This window comes from Pan troglodytes, chromosome 1 (assembly GCF_028858775.2).
Source record: "Pan troglodytes isolate AG18354 chromosome 1, NHGRI_mPanTro3-v2.0_pri, whole genome shotgun sequence".
Classification (NCBI taxonomy): Eukaryota; Metazoa; Chordata; class Mammalia; order Primates; family Hominidae; genus Pan; species Pan troglodytes.
The window spans coordinates 135,979,469-135,995,382 of NC_072398.2; the positions used below are offsets into that span (position 1 = coordinate 135,979,469).

At 36.5% G+C, this 15,914-nt stretch overlaps 1 protein-coding gene across 7 annotated transcripts in view; it reads right to left on the minus strand.

Annotated features, from left to right (window-relative positions):
* Positions 1–850: 850 nt before the first annotated feature.
* TLCD4 (TLC domain containing 4) overlaps positions 851–15,914 on the minus strand; it is a 113,141-nt gene continuing 98,077 nt past the window's right edge. For all 7 annotated transcript variants that reach the window (XM_016922951.3, XM_054685135.1, XM_054685125.2 and 4 more), the window contains one exon: positions 851–4,725. In XM_016922951.3, the coding sequence (XP_016778440.1) occupies positions 4,407–4,725 (319 nt within the window). In that variant the 3' untranslated portion in view covers positions 851–4,406. The remainder of the gene's footprint in view (positions 4,726–15,914) is intronic.

Genomic DNA, 15,914 nt, shown 5'->3' on the forward strand with positions numbered 1-15,914 from the left:
TAGATAATTTACAAGCCTATAATAAATCTTCAGCTGAAACACATTACAAAGCTCTGTTAAACCAGTTTAAGAAAAACAGAGATGACAGATGTCTCTTAATAAAACCATAATATTATTAGCTTTGCCTCATGTTGTAAACAGGTATTATTAAATGCTGAATGGCTTCCTGTAGTCTCTTAATAAGTCATGATTTGTCTGAGCTCCACTTTAAACTTTACTACAATGCTTTTTTTCAATGAGAGAACCTATTTGTAAACTTTTAAATTTGCCATAAGAGACTGGGAAGCTTATAGATACATGGGGAGGTCTCAAAAGTTGACAGCGAAAGGTGTTAGCATAAAAGAGGGAGATGCTGATGAAGTCATCTGGCGTACCAGGAGGAAGAGATGGAAGGATTCAAAGAGAATACTTCTAGATCAAGGGAGGACTATCACGGCGTTTAAGGGAAAAGCACTCTCAATGCCTCCTCTAACTCCAGATCCTCTAGCTTTTCATTGTTCCTACACACCTCACATGTGTTTTGCATCAGAACTCACTTTCAGTAGCTTTAATGTATTTCAATGAGCTGTGTTTAAGGTTGGGAAGATATATGTGCATCCAGAGACACATGAAGGGTCTCGCTGTATGCCAGCTCGCACCTGAGAAACACTGTGCTACTCTTGATAAAATTATCTAAGTTCAACTTCTTATGGAATCCAAACACATAAAAATACATAAACCTTTATGAAGTATTATTGATGATGTCAATACATGAATTTTTCCATTTCAGCTAATAGTCTAAACCACTTAAAGCTATTCAAATGCACATTTATTTAAATGTTTGGAATTAAGAGCAACCTAGAAACAGAAAACGTGTTCAAATATTTATTTTAACAGCATCTTTTGGAACATGTTTATTTCCCTTAAAAATGACACAGAGGAAACATGTACACTGTAACAACACCTTCCCCTCTGTTTCTCCAGAAGAAAAATGTTTCTGCATGCCTGATAACAGATGGTACAACCAACAGTAAACCTGGCTCTCTACACCGGTGAAGAACCATTCTCCAAATGCCCGGTGTGCCTCAGAGGAAATATACAATTTAAAAGTTGACCCTGTAGCAAAAATTTTGAGTCAAATTATTAAAATTTAGAAAAGAACTGGAATCAAATACTTACAAACTAGGCAGTTTTTAAAACTAGACCTTTAAGACCGTCCTGGGTCATCCATAATATATCAGAGTCACTCTTAGGGGTGGTAACAACATAAATATTATTTCACTTAACGTAAGGCTAGTCCATGAAATAACAAAATCAAACAGTTGGGATAAAAATTTAATTCAATTCACTGTAGAGTATCAACACATATTTGAGCAGAAGTCAATTTCTTTGCACTCATATATAACTTCATTTCGAGTTTTACATAAATGCAAATAATCCTTTAAAAGATTTTAGACATAAGAAGGCAAACTTTATAAGTTATAGCTCATAATTTTCAAATATTCACAAATAAAAATTTAATGCAGGATCTATGATCTTGCATGCTATTAGTTGGTTTTCATTCATTTTTTAAGTTTCACAAGAACTTTTATTTTCTAGGATACTACACATTCAAAAAACATCTTTATAATTACAGGTTGTCATCTTTTTTCTACAAAAATAGAATTGCTCAAAAATTTATATCAATTTGCTTTTATTTTTCTATAAATATTTTAATAGAGTTGTTAAATATCAGAATGCCTGATAGAATCATTTAAATTAATCCGTGTAGTCAAAATACTTAATATTTAAAATGTCTAGCAAACGTTTTTCATTTAATAAATGAAAAATTCATCGTGCAGTAAATGATATGTTCTGTCTTCATTTGTATTTTAGGTAGGTGAATACAATCATAGAACAGCAAAGTGTACCTCCTGCAAAGGTCAGACTTAAAAGTAGCAGGGCAGTTTCTAGTGGCATTTCCATTCCATGTCTGTTGTATGAGGAAATATATAGAACCTACTTTAGGATATTTAATCTGGATGTTGAATTAACTCATGCAGCCAGCATAAGATAAGGATTGCTGAATAAGGGAATCACAAACTTTAGTTCAAAATTTTGATGTTTTAAATATACTTATTTAGTGAGTGGCTATACCAGTGAAGGGTAACATTAATGAAAGTAAGAATGAAGTTTTAAGCATGAAACAGTAACTATAAAAACAAACTGCTACATGGAGACTCACTAATATTATAGCTTTATATTGTTTTCATTTTGATAGTGGGTTTAAAATCTGTGTTCAGAACTATAGAAATATCCAGAGTCAAAAAATATTTATCTCAAGGTCTCTTTCTAAAAGAATGAATTTCCAAAATAGTTTTATTATATAAATTTTTTTAAAGCCACTTTTCCTGCAAAAAGGTAAGAACAAGATAAAACCGCTTGCTTTCCTACCCCCCTCTAGTTAACCAGTACATATTTAAGCACCTATGATGTGGACAGCACTAAATTTAGCAACAAATTATCAGTGTAATATTAGCTGCTTTAAAAATAACTATTATTTTACATTAATTCTTTCAAAAATAAATGTACCTAATATAAGCCAATCAATCTCATTTTATCATTTAGTTACTGACTGAGATTTCAATCTTCTTTAAATGTTCTAAAACTTATCAGGCTCTATCTGCATTGAATAATAAAAGCAAATCAAATCAAAAGTCTTGATTATATTCAGCTAGCATGAACAATGAAAGTGAGTCAAACATTCTCCTTCAAACTGAGAAACTGGATTACATCTTTTGGTATGAGTTCAATTAATTTCAAGTATTCATCACTGGTAGAATTAAATTTCTTCCTTTCTCAGGTAAGAATAATCATTAAACTCAAGTGCTTAAAGAATAAATAAAGGCAATAATAGATAAATATATAATTCTATATTTGGATTGCAAGAATTAAAGTAAAAGCAAAACACATACACACACAACCAGAGTCGCCAGTCATTTATCTTCATATAATCAGACAATAATTTTGATGATAGAATACTTGGATTAAATTACCTTTTTTTTCTGTGCTTTAAGATAGAAATTCGAAGCACTAAAATGCTGACTAAGTAAGCACGGGTATGAATTGTGAGTAAAATATGAATACTGATATTTTTGTAATAGTTTGGGTCTCATCAAGAAGAGGCCTATTTCAGGAGCATAATAAATACATATTGCATAAGACTTTGGTACTGATGGTGCTGGGTTCAGAACTTAGGGAAGATTTTGCAAACAGAAAATATTTTTCACAGAAAAAGTGCAAGGAAAGCAGATAGGGATAAATAGTGTTAAAACTTTCTTTCTTAGTGATTCCTCCGATTAGCCTAAATAGTCCTCTATCAACATGCATTTTTAGAAGAAGAAACTCATCTCTTAGGGAGGTCTATAATCTGTCTTAAGCCTTACTACAAAATAAAAAAGCAATAATTTGATAAAATGCTAAAATAGAAATGACAGTGATATTTGAAAAATCTTAAAATGTGGGAAGTATTCTCCATGACTAAACTAATTAAATATTCCCAAAGTGGTAAAATATTTCATCATTAATAGGTGATTGCATGTCTGAAATGAAAAATGTTGTTACTTCTGAATAGCCTGAGAAAAAGAACATGCCAACAATTTAGAAATTAAACCCTACACAAGTGTTGACAGCCATAGTAAGAAAAGAGTGCATACAACAAATGTTAAGAGCTATTTACAGATTTAAAAGCAGTTCCCATTCTTGCAGCAAAATTGGTGACATAAAACCATTTGTACCAGATTATCATAGTCATCTTTCACAGAGAAAAAATACCAATGCAGTTAAGAGATTTCTCAAAAGATTCACCATTATACTGATCATTTTTATTTAAACCTTTAAGATTTTTATCCATGCTTGTAAATAAGGCAAAAGAAAGGCAGAAAAGACATCTTGGGATGAAAACTAAATTTTAATTTTAGTTTCTCTTTTCTTTTGTTTTTTTTTTTTTTTTTTTTTTTGAGATGGAGTCTTGCTCTGTTGCCCAGGCTGGAGTGCAGTGGCACAATATCAGCTCACTGCAACCTCTGTCTCTCGGGTTCAAGCGATTCTCCTGCCTCAGCCTCCCGAGTAGCTGGGATTACAGGCGCCAACCACCACGCCCAGCTACTTTTTTTGTATTTTTAGTAGAGATGGGGTTTCACCATGTTGGCCAAGCTAGTCTCGAACTCCTGACCTCAGCGATCCACCCACCTTGGCCTCCCAAAGTGCTGGGATTACAGGCATGAGCCACCACGCCCGGCCTTCTCTTTTCTAAGGTTTAAAAAAAAAGACACTGAAATCCTGAATAACAATTATAATTAATAAAGATACACAAGAACATGCCAAGAATTCATCCTATCAGCAGATATGCTGGGTAGTAATGAAGTTTGCTTATCGGTAGCACTCCTTTAATCAAGTTTTCCATTCTGAAGACTATTTTTGGCTTTCTCTTGTCTGATGTGAGAGATGACTTTGATGCAACCTTTTGAAATTTTGATCATCCACATGACATTCATCACATCCAAAACAACACAACTAATGACCCAGGATAACTGGATTAAAACTCCAAGCCTTATGTAGGGTTCTGTTCCATACACGGAATACATGAAGCCATAATGAGGAAGCATTGAGGCAATCCGCACGATGAAGAATACTACTGTCATGAGTATTCCATTGATAACGATAGCTTTAGAAAACTTGGGATACTTCAGAGCTTCAAAGAACCACCTGAAAAATGAATTAAAGAAACATCACATTTATAGTGCATCTCTGAGGATTAACCATTTTTATTTTAGTTTTTAAATTTTAAAATTCAGTGAAGGAGGAGCAAAGGGCCTAGAATAGCATATGCAATGCTGAAAAAGAACAAAATTGGAGGACTCACACTACCCATTTCCAAGACTTACTATAAAGCGACAGTAATCAAGTCAGCATGGTGTTAGTGAAATAATCAATAAACCAATGGAAGAGAAAAGAGAGCTCAGAAATAGACCCACACAAATATACTCAACTGATTTGTGACAAAAGCATAAAGGTAATTCAGTGGAGAAAAAAAGTCTTTTCAACAAGGTGTGCAAAATTGTATATCAACATCAAGAAAAATGAAGTTAAGCAGAGATCTCACACCTTACACAAAAATTAACTCAAAATGGATCATAGACCTAAATGTAAAATGCAAAACTATAAAACTTCCATAAGAAAAAAGGAAAAAAACCTGTATGATCTTGCATTTGGTGGTGGTATTTTAGATACAACACCAAAAGTGTCATCCATGGAAGAAAAAGTTGGTTAAGTTGGACTTCATTAAAATTAAAACTTGCTCTGTGAAAGACACTGTTAAAGAAAAGACAACCACACACTAGGAAAAAATATTTAAAATATACATGTATGGTAAAGTACATGTATACAAAGTACACAAAGAATTCTTGAAAGTCAACAATAAGAAAACAACCCAATTAAAACACTGGTAAAAGAGCATAACAAACACCTCATCAGAAAATATATATAGATGAAAACTAAGCATATAAAAAGATGTTCACTATTGTCATTAGGAAGTGCAAATTGCAGTGGCTCATGCCTGTAATCCCAGCACTTTAGGAGGCTGAGGCAGGTGGATCACCTGAGGTCAGGGGTTTGAAACCAGCCTGGCCAGCCAGGCGCAGTGGCTGACCCCTGTAATCCCAGCACTTTGGGAGGCTGAGGAGCGTGGATCATCAGGTCAGGAGTTCAAGACCAGCCTGGCCAAGATAGTGAAACCCCGTCTCTACTAAAAATACAAAAATTAGCCAGGCATGGCGGCGGGCACCTGTAATCCCAGCTACTCAGAGGCTGAGGCAGAGAATTGCTTGAACCCAGGAGGCAGAGGTTGCAATGAGCCGAGATCACACCACCACACTCCAGCCTGGGCGATAGAGCGAGATTCCATCTCAAAAAAGAAAAGAAAAGAAAAGAAACCAATGTGGCCAAAATGGCGAAACCCCATCTCTACTAAAAATACAAAATTATCTGGGTGTGGTGGTGCATTCTTGTAATCCCAGCTACTTGGGAGGCTGAGGCAGGAGAATCTCTTGAACCTGGGAGGCAGAGGTTGCAGTGAGCCGAAATCGTGCTATTGCACTCCAGCCTAGGCAACAAGAGTGAGACTCTGTCTCAAAAAAAAAGAAAAAAAAAAAAAGAAAGTGCAAATTTTAGCAACAAGATACTATGCACACCTATTAAAATAGCTAAAATCCCAAAAAATGGACAATAACAATTGCTGGCAAGGGTGTGGAACAAGAGGAACACACATTCATTGCTGCTAGGAATGCAAAATGGTACAACCACTTTAGAAGACAGTTTAACAGGCATAAAAGTAAACATATTCATAGCACACAAACCAGCAATCACATTCCTAGGTATTTTTCCAACTGATTAAAAAATGTATGTCCACACAAAAGCTGCATACATGTTTACACCAGCTTTATTCATAACTGCCAACAACTACAAGCCATCAAGATGGACAAACATTGTAGTACATCCATACAGTGGAATACTACTTAGCAATAAAAATAAACTATCAATCAATGTAACAACAGCAAGAATGAATCTAAAGTGCTAAGTAAATGAAATCAGTCTGAAAATCCTGTACACTGTATGATTCCATTTATAGACATTCTAGAAAAAGCAAAAGTATCAAGACAGAAAACAGAACAGTGGTTACCAGAGTTTCGGAAAGAGTGGAAAGGGATTGAGTAAGTAAAACAAGGGATATTTTAGGGTGGTGAAACTGTTCTGCATAATACTACAGTGGTGGATACTTGACATTATGCAATTATCAAAACCCACAGAAGTGCACAAAAAGTGAACCTGATGTATGCAAAATTTTAAACAATCAGGAGGTTGGGGGATACGAGGATGCAATGCAAACAGTGACAAAAGAATCTTAACTGTTACAAATGCATGATATAACATCCCTGAAAGGAGTAAGGTAGAAAGAGGTGCTGACCTAAGTGACTTCAAAGATGGAGACTATAAGACAAAGGCAAAAGAAACTGTATACAGGCAATGTACTCTAGTTCACGCAAAAACAATTAACAATTCTGAAACCATTATACATGTATATCAGGACTGAACAAATAAATAGATTTGTCTGATGAAAAATAGTGGGAACCAGGTTTCTCATTGTTGGAGTGAAAGGTTTCAGACAAGCAAGAAGAAGCTAGATTTTTTCCATGAGATACTGGATTAGATTTGGAAACAGTGAACTATTTTAGCTTGATATAGCTATAAATGCATACATACAGAAATAATTATAGATAGGTGTATACACACAGGTCAGCATATTTCCAGGTTCTGTCAGCTAGGAGCCCATAGAAACAATGATGCCTCAGTAACCATGAGCATACATGGCATCCACATGTTGGCTTCTAATACCACTCTCCAATTAAAGAAACTAGGGTTCCTTGAGAAATACCTGATTTGAGGGCTAGGAACAGAGAATACACAATATACAATATGAACCTGTTAGAGTATCATTTAGGGCCAGAGAGCAAGAAAGTGCTCAAAAAACAAAATGACGTTTCTTTATGTCAAAGGAACACAGAAACCAACCAAATGAGCTCTCCAGGTCCAAAACTCACAATGTGAGCAACAAAATAAATAATGTTGTATTGGATTATAACCTAAAGTATAAAATAAATATCCAGAAATCAATATTGATATAAATGAATGAATGAATGAATGAATAGGGGAGAAGAAACAAATCTGTTCCGAATAACTGCAAATAATTTATGTAGAAATCACACCTTCAACAAGGTAAAGCATAAACCCCTACTCCTCAAGTGTGGGCTATGTATAGTGTAATGTATTGAACTGTCTCCCACTAAATTCTTTTTTTTTTTTTTTTTTTTCTGAGACGGAGTCTCGCTCTGTCACCCAGGCTGGAGTGCAGTGGCGCGATCTTGGCTCACTGCAAGCTCCGCCTCCCGGGATCACGCCATTTTCCTGCCTCAGCCTCCTGAGTAGCTGGGACTACAGGTGCCCGCCACCATGCCCGGCTAATTTTTTGTATTTTTTAGTAGAGACGGGGTTTCACCGTGTTAGCCAGGATGGTCTTGATCTCCTGACCTTGTGTTCCACCCGCCTCAGCCTCCCAAAGTGCTGGGATTACAGGCGTGAGCTACCGCGCCCGGCTAAATTCTTATGTTGAAGCCCTGAAGCCCCAAAGTGACTGTATTTCAAGATAGGTCCTTTAAGAAGGCAATTAAGGTTAAATAAAGTAACAAGGGTCAGGCCCCAATCCAATAGGACCAGTGCCCTTAAAAGAAAGGAGAGACCAAAGTTCTCCCTCTCTTCCTCCATGCACACACGGAGAAGAGGCCATGTGAGGACACAGAGAGAAGTTGCCTTCTGCAAGAAGAGGAGAGGCGCCTCACCGGGAACCAACCCTGCAGGCACCTTGGTCTTGGACTTCCGGCTTCCAGCACTGTGCAAAAACACATTTCTGTTATTTAAGCCACCCAGACTGTGGCATTTTTTATGGCAGCCCCCAACAAACTAATACACACAGTGACTTCCTTCCAAAGTGTACAGTATAGAAGGGGCAGGGGGAGGGCAAGTGTAAGGAATAACTTTAAAATGGAGAAACCGGACAAACAGTACCTCAGGTGAACAAGCTTAACATCAACAATGATTAAGTCATGTTCACAGCATGCAGTCCTAATATGTGTGATGAGAATGGTACTGTCCCTCGGTGGTCTTCCTCCCAAAACCCCATATCCCCAGTGTAATCATGAGAAAAACATCAGACAAACCCAAATTGAGGGACAGTCTACAAAACACCTGATCAGTACTCCTCAAAACCGTCAAGGTCACCAGAGACAGGGGACATCTGAGAAACGATCACAGCCAACAGTAGCCTAAGCAGACATGAAACTAAATGTAGTGTGGCATTCTGGAAGGGATCCTGGGACAGAAAAGGGGCACTGGGCAAAAACGAAAGAAATCCACACAAAGTATGGACTTTAGTTAACAATAAGATATTAACACTGGCTCGCTAATTGTAACAACTGCACCCACTGATCTATGACGCTAACAATAGGGGAAGCTGGGTGTGGGGTACACAGGGACCCTCTGTATCAGCCTTCTGATTTTTCTGTAAATGTAAAACTATTCTAAAGATAAAAAGGTTTTTAAAAAGTCAGTGAACATTCGCTCTATTCCACTTTTTCTTCCTTAAAAAAACTGCCTTGCCTAATTTTACATCATTTTAGAGATCAAATTGCAAAGGCAGTAAAACATATCTGTGTATCTTAATATTCAATTTAACTGAATTAGTCCTGATTAAGCTAAAATTGTTCAACATAAGAAACTAAAAATTAACAGTTAAAAAGCTTGAAAATATCTTATTGAGTGATTAAAATATCAAATAATTTATATAGGATGAGAGATGTATTACATTTTATAAGTTTATGTAGGATAAAATGGCTAAATTATCTAAGACAATTAAGAAAGACTATTTAGATAGCAATGGCTAAATTAATGAAATAATACTGCAAATAGGAAAAACATCACTAAAGCAATGACATCCACATTCTAATCCAGGTCTCTGATCCTCAAGCCTTCTCTTCTCCAAAGACTTCCCTTCTCCTTCAGCCATTCATTTCTTTGACTACATGGCAACTTTGGAATTACTCAAGAAATATTATACCTCAGTGAACCCATTCCTCTCTAATCATAAGCCTTCCATATTTCTCTTTACCCAATCTCACCTAAACTACTTCTTTGACCTTCAAATCCTCAAATCCCTCTCTATCACCTCCACGCTTTCACTTCCTTTCCTACCTAATCCAAACTCCAAGTTAACTTCAGAACACACATCAGCACCCTCCATTCTCTTGCCACTTCATCTATCTCACCCACTCTGCTGATCTCCAGTGTTTCATCAAGCCAGCTTTCCTTAGGCAATACAGAATGATGTGAAGAGTAGGTAGGGTGCTCTGCAGTCAGGCCGCCTGGGTTGAAAGCCTGGTTCTGCCATGGAGCAACTGTGTGGTCTTAGCTCTCTCTGCTATTGACCTCTATGTTTGTTCTATCTCTATAAATGGGGATAAATGATAGTACCTCCTTTGTACTATGAAGCTGCCATGACACAGAGTAACAACTCCCCCATACTGTAAATTCAATAAATATCATTACCCACCAATCTTTATTAAGATAAATGGCACAAATATAATTTTAAAAGACTTGAACTTCAGCAGAATTCTCAAACTGGCTCGACAGTCCTTTCATTTAACTCCATAGTTCCCATATAATTGCTTCCAAACCTGTCCTGCCATTCAAGTCAATTCCCTTCCTCATTCACTTTTGTCTCTCAATCCTATCAGAGCATCTGGTTTCTTACTGATATACAGTTAATTCTTGAGCAACGCCAGGGTTAGGGGTGCTGACTCCCCACACAGTTGAAAATTGCTTGACTTCTGACTTGCCCAAACACCTGATTGTTGACCAGAAGCCTTACCAATAACATAAAGTCAATTAACATTATTTTATGTTATTTGCATTATATACTATATTCTTATAATAAAGTAAGCTAGAGAAAAATGTTATTTTCTAGAGAAAAGAAAATCATAAAGAAAAGAAAATATATGTACTATTAAGTGAAAGTGGATCTTTGTAAAGGTCTTCATTCTCGTCGTCTTCACGTTAACTAGCCTTGAGTAAGAGGAGGAGTTGGACTTGCTGTCGCAAGGGTGGCAGAGGTGGAAGAGGTGACGAAGTTGGAAGGAAAGGCAGGCACACTTAGTGCAAATTTTATTGAAAAAAATAGATGTGTCAGTGGACTCACACAGTTCAAACCCATGTTGTTCGGGAGTCAACTGCATTAGAGTCCATCAACCATGAATTCCTTCCACTCTGACCCCAAGATCTCAAAACTTCTTCTCAGGCACCTTTACCTTTCAACTCAGAGAAGAGTCCTCATCTTCCAGGATTTATTCAATAAACTACCCTGCCTTCCCTTGTTCTATCAAGTTCCCCTTCTATAAATTGATTATTCTTTTACCAACGTGCTCAATTCCTGCTAATCCAAAAACCTCCCCTCCACTGCTTCTCTTCTTTGCCAGTTTTTTGAAAGGAGAGTCAGACATATTCACAGACATTCTTACTACACTCCCAAACCCAAGACGATATGACTGCAACTCTACAAAAGAAATTAGTCAGTTACATATGTGCACATGTACCCTAAAACTTAAAGTATAATTTAAAAAAAAAAAAAGAAAAAAAAAAGAAATTGGTCACCCATAGCTTCCTCATAACCATAGTGTTAGCTTCTGCCAATTTTTCCATCTAACCAGTGCCTGGTCTTTAAACCAGTGTCTTTCAAAGGAAAGAACCCAAATGTTAATTCAAGGTGAAATAATATTTACATAACTGTCCTCCTTACCTCCCTCTTCCATGGCAGAAAGATCACTTATTTTGTTGGAATCCACCTCTTCTTACCTAATTAGAACATTCTTTCATTCTAGCAAATAAAGGCTAACAGTTTGTGAAGGTATGTACTGAATCTGAGAGGAAAGAGGGGAAGGGAGGAAAACATGCATGTGGGAAGGAAGGAAAGAAGAAGAACAACACTTTCTTTTACCCACCATTTACTGTTATTACTAAGACAGGCATAAAAGACAGCAAATTGTATGTATTTATTAATACAATCCTCCCTTCACTCCAGAGAGAAAATCCTAACTTTGGTCATTTAGCAATTATTCCTCCTCCTACCCTTCTAAAGGAACTTGAACCTTCCCATTAAGTTTACTGGGAGTTAATTGTGTAGAGGTATCGTACTCACTAAAAATTGTGTAAAAACTAGAAAAAGTGTAAAAACTAGGAATTATTTGCTCTAATTCACATTTACATTTGGAAAGAGGATGGAGGGCTATTTGCAGGCACAGAAAAAAAAAGTGAGAAAAGAGGACAGGGACAAATAATTGATCCTTGATGGCACTGGTTTGTTGAGTTTTAGAGGAGTTGAGAGTCAGAAGTTTGAGAGAGCCTTAGGAAAGCTGTGGGGTCGAGATATTGTGAGTCCAAGAGGAATGAAGAGAATTTTAAGAAGTGCTGTTGTGAGTAACAAACTGGATCTTTGTTGACATCCTTGGAAAAACTCCAATAAGGATTTGGATGCTGTACTGTTTCTGGAACTCTGTGAAGGGACTGGGCTGTAAGCTGACTCTACTTACATCTTAGTTGCAAATGTAATTTCTTCAGTCATGTAAACATTTGTATTTAATAAATATTAACCCTGGAAGGTTAGGAATTTAAGAACTGAATTTTAGACAAGTTTCCCTCCAGTTTCATATTATTTTGGTTCCCCTACTACTCCTAAATTATTCCTTCATTATATCTACTCTTCTTTCTCTGATTCTCCAATCTTGTTTTTTTGTTTTGTTTTTGTTTTTGTTTTTTATGTTGTTGTTTTTTGAGACAGTCTTGCTCTGTTGCCAGGCTGGAGTGCAGTGGTGCGATCTCGGCTCACTGCAATCTCCGCATCCCAGATTCAAGCGATTCTCCTGCCTCAGCCTCCTGAGTAGCCGGGACTAGGCGCCACCACACCCAGCTAATTCTTTTTTGTACTTTTAGTAGAGACGGGGTTTCACCATGTTGGCCAGAATGGTCTCGATCTCCTCCTGACCTTGTGATCTGCTTGCCTCGGCCTCCCAAAGTGCTGGGATTACAGGCATGAGACACCACACCTGGCTGATTTTCCAGTCTTAAACATTTAACTCTAATCTTCTAAATATATCTTTTCTCACAGGTTAAAATATCACCTTATTCTGATCATCCAAACATTCCTCTCTCGAGCTCTCACTAAATTTCCACTCAGATGCTCTGTTTGTCCTCTTATCCAATATCTCCGCACTAAATTCATCACCTTCCCTCTGAGTCTTCCTAATTCTCTGTCACTTTTGATGGGCACATTTCTCTGGGTCCAATATAAGATTTGTCTTAAACTTGTCCGTATTCTCTAATTTTTTATCCATTCATTGCCAATTTCATTTCATTTCTTCAAAATCTCTATTTTGTCATCTCTCTAGTCCCACAGCTTAATATGGACTCTTATTTACTTTCTGAACTAATAAAATTACACTGTCCATTCACACAACTAAGAACTGGGTAACCTAACCCAAACTTTTGTCTCCAGTGTTACAATCTATCCTACAAATATCAAAAGTTATAACCACTCAGTGGTCTTTCCAGAATGTCTTTCTCCACTATAATCTCACTGTCTACTGGGTCAAGTTCAGTCAGCTCTCCCAGACACTCAACATCATCTACATCTATCCACCCTACTCCTAAGACATACTCTTTGATCCTATACTTTCTCTTTCCCATAGCATGTTTATTTCACTTTTCAAAATCCTATGTTGATTCTTTTCTTCTTGAATGCAGGCCCTTCCCTCTCCATCCACTTCTTAAAAAAAAAAAGTCCTAAAACATTTTAAGAGTGTATGCCACGTTCTCTGTGAAGCCTTACGTGACAAGTATCTATCAATGATAGGTCTTAAAATGTGGCTTATGGACCCCTGAGTCCTTTTTGGGAGGTCTTCAAGATATAATTATTTTAATAATAGTATTAAAACATTATTTGCCTTTTTCATTGTGCTGACTTCTATACTGATAGTGTAAAGTGCTAGTAAATAAAACTGTTGGCATCTTAGCACAAATAAAGAAATGGTATTAGTAGCCACTGTATCTTTTTCCACCACATGCTTGCTTGCAGTTAAAAACAAAACCAGAAAAAGGAAAAGTTTCAGTTAGAAATGCCCTTAATGAAGCAGTAAGAATTATTTTTATTTTTATTAAATGACTTCTATGTGTCTTTTTAATATTCTGTATGATAAAATGGGAAGTACACATAAGGCATTTCTGCTACAAAGTAAAATGGTTTTCTTGAGGAAAAACCCTCAACTGATGGTTTAAATTGTAAGCTAAACTACCAGGTTCTTCCACAGACTGCCATTTTTACTTGAAAAAAAAAAAAAAAAACAATAAACTATGATTGCTTGAGCCATCTGGCAGGCACTCTCTCAAAAATAAAAAAAAAAAAGTGGGCTTGTCACATAAAGAAAAGCAACTGACAGTTTTGATACCAACAACAAAATCTGAACTTTCAAATGAAAATCAGAATATTGGAAAATTTGTTATCTGCAACTGTGAGCTTGACAGCCTCTCAATACTTAAAGACTTTTCTAATGAGATCTGCGGTGATATCTTAAATGTCATCTAATAAATGTTCAACATTTAGAAGACCTACATAACTCAGTGAGCCAATATTTTCCCAATGACCAAGACATGATGAATCAAAATTATGCATATGTAAAAGATTGAAGGCCTGCCAGGTGCGGTGGCTCACACCTGTAATCCCAGCACTTGGGGAGGCCGAGGCGGGTGGATCACGAGGTCAGGAGTTCAAGACCAGCCTGGCCAACATAGTGAAACGCAGTCTGTACTAAACATACAAAAAATTAGCCGGGCGTGGTGGCGTAGTAATCCCAGCTACTCAGGGAGTAGTAGTAATCCCAGCTACTCAGGGAGGCTGAGGCAGGAGAATTGCTTGAACCTGGGAGGCGGAGGTTGCAGTGAGCCAAGATCGCACCACGGCACTCCAGCCCAGGTGACAATGCGAGACTCCATCTCAAAAAAATAAATAAATAAATAAATAAATAAATAAATAAACAAATTTAAAAAAGGTTAAAGCCCAAGAAAGGCCAATGAATTTGAATATAACAGAGTATGAAAAGTTCATTGATATGGTTTCGGATTTCACATTTACTTACCCTTTAAGAAACTACCTATTGGTATATTCTGATGACATATTAAGGAATATCCACAATTATTAGTATTTGAAAAGGCCACTAAAATACTTTTTTTCTATTGCATAATTAACTCTGAGAGGCCAGATATTTTTCATGTGCTTCAAACACTACTTATCACAACAGACTGAAAACAGAAGCCAATCTGAGAATCCAGCTGAATTCTATCATTCCAGATATTAAAGAGATTTGCAAAAATGTAAAACAATGACAGTGTTCCTACTGTTTTTTTGTTTTGTTTGTTTTGGCAATGCAGTTATTTTTCATACACACACAAATATTGTGTTAACATGGAACATTACTGTTAATATTCAATGAGGTAATAATTTCTTGTTTTTTTCTGAGACAGAGTCTCACTCTATCACCCAGGCTGGAGTACAGTAGCGTGATCTTGGCTCACTGCAACCTCCACCAACTGGGTTCAAGTAATTCTACTGCCTCAGCATCCCGAGTAGTTGGGACTACAGGCATGTGCCACCATGCCCAGCTAATTTTTGTATTTTTAGTAGAAAAAAGAAAAAATTGTATTTTATATTTTTAGGTACTATTTTCTCAAACACAGACATGAAGCCAGATGCTATATTTAAAGCTCCTTGAAGTCACAGAATGGGACATTTAAGTACTGAAGAGGTATTTAATAAATATTGAATGAACATATTAAGAAACACAGGTGCAAAGCTTTTACAAGGTATTCAATTTCAATATCAATTCATAAAATATGTCCTCAAAAACAATTAAGAGCATTTAGGCAAGAAAGAAGTTAGCACCATTAAATTACTTTATATAAAAGAAACCTGCGTGTGGGCATAACTCAGCAGCAGAAATTTCACTGAAGCCCAGGTGTCTAAACTAATTCAGTATTTTTTCACTCTATACCCCAGCACATGTATGCCATGTGCCTTCTTATATACAAAGCTCTAAAATGGAGAGAAAATAAAAATATCTCAAACTAAAAAAGAAAACAACTAAACTATGGAAACTCTGACAGAAGCTGTGCTCAATATTGTTACAATCTCCTTACTGCCCAATGATACCATTTCTTATTCATATTCTAACGCCAGTTCTCATTTT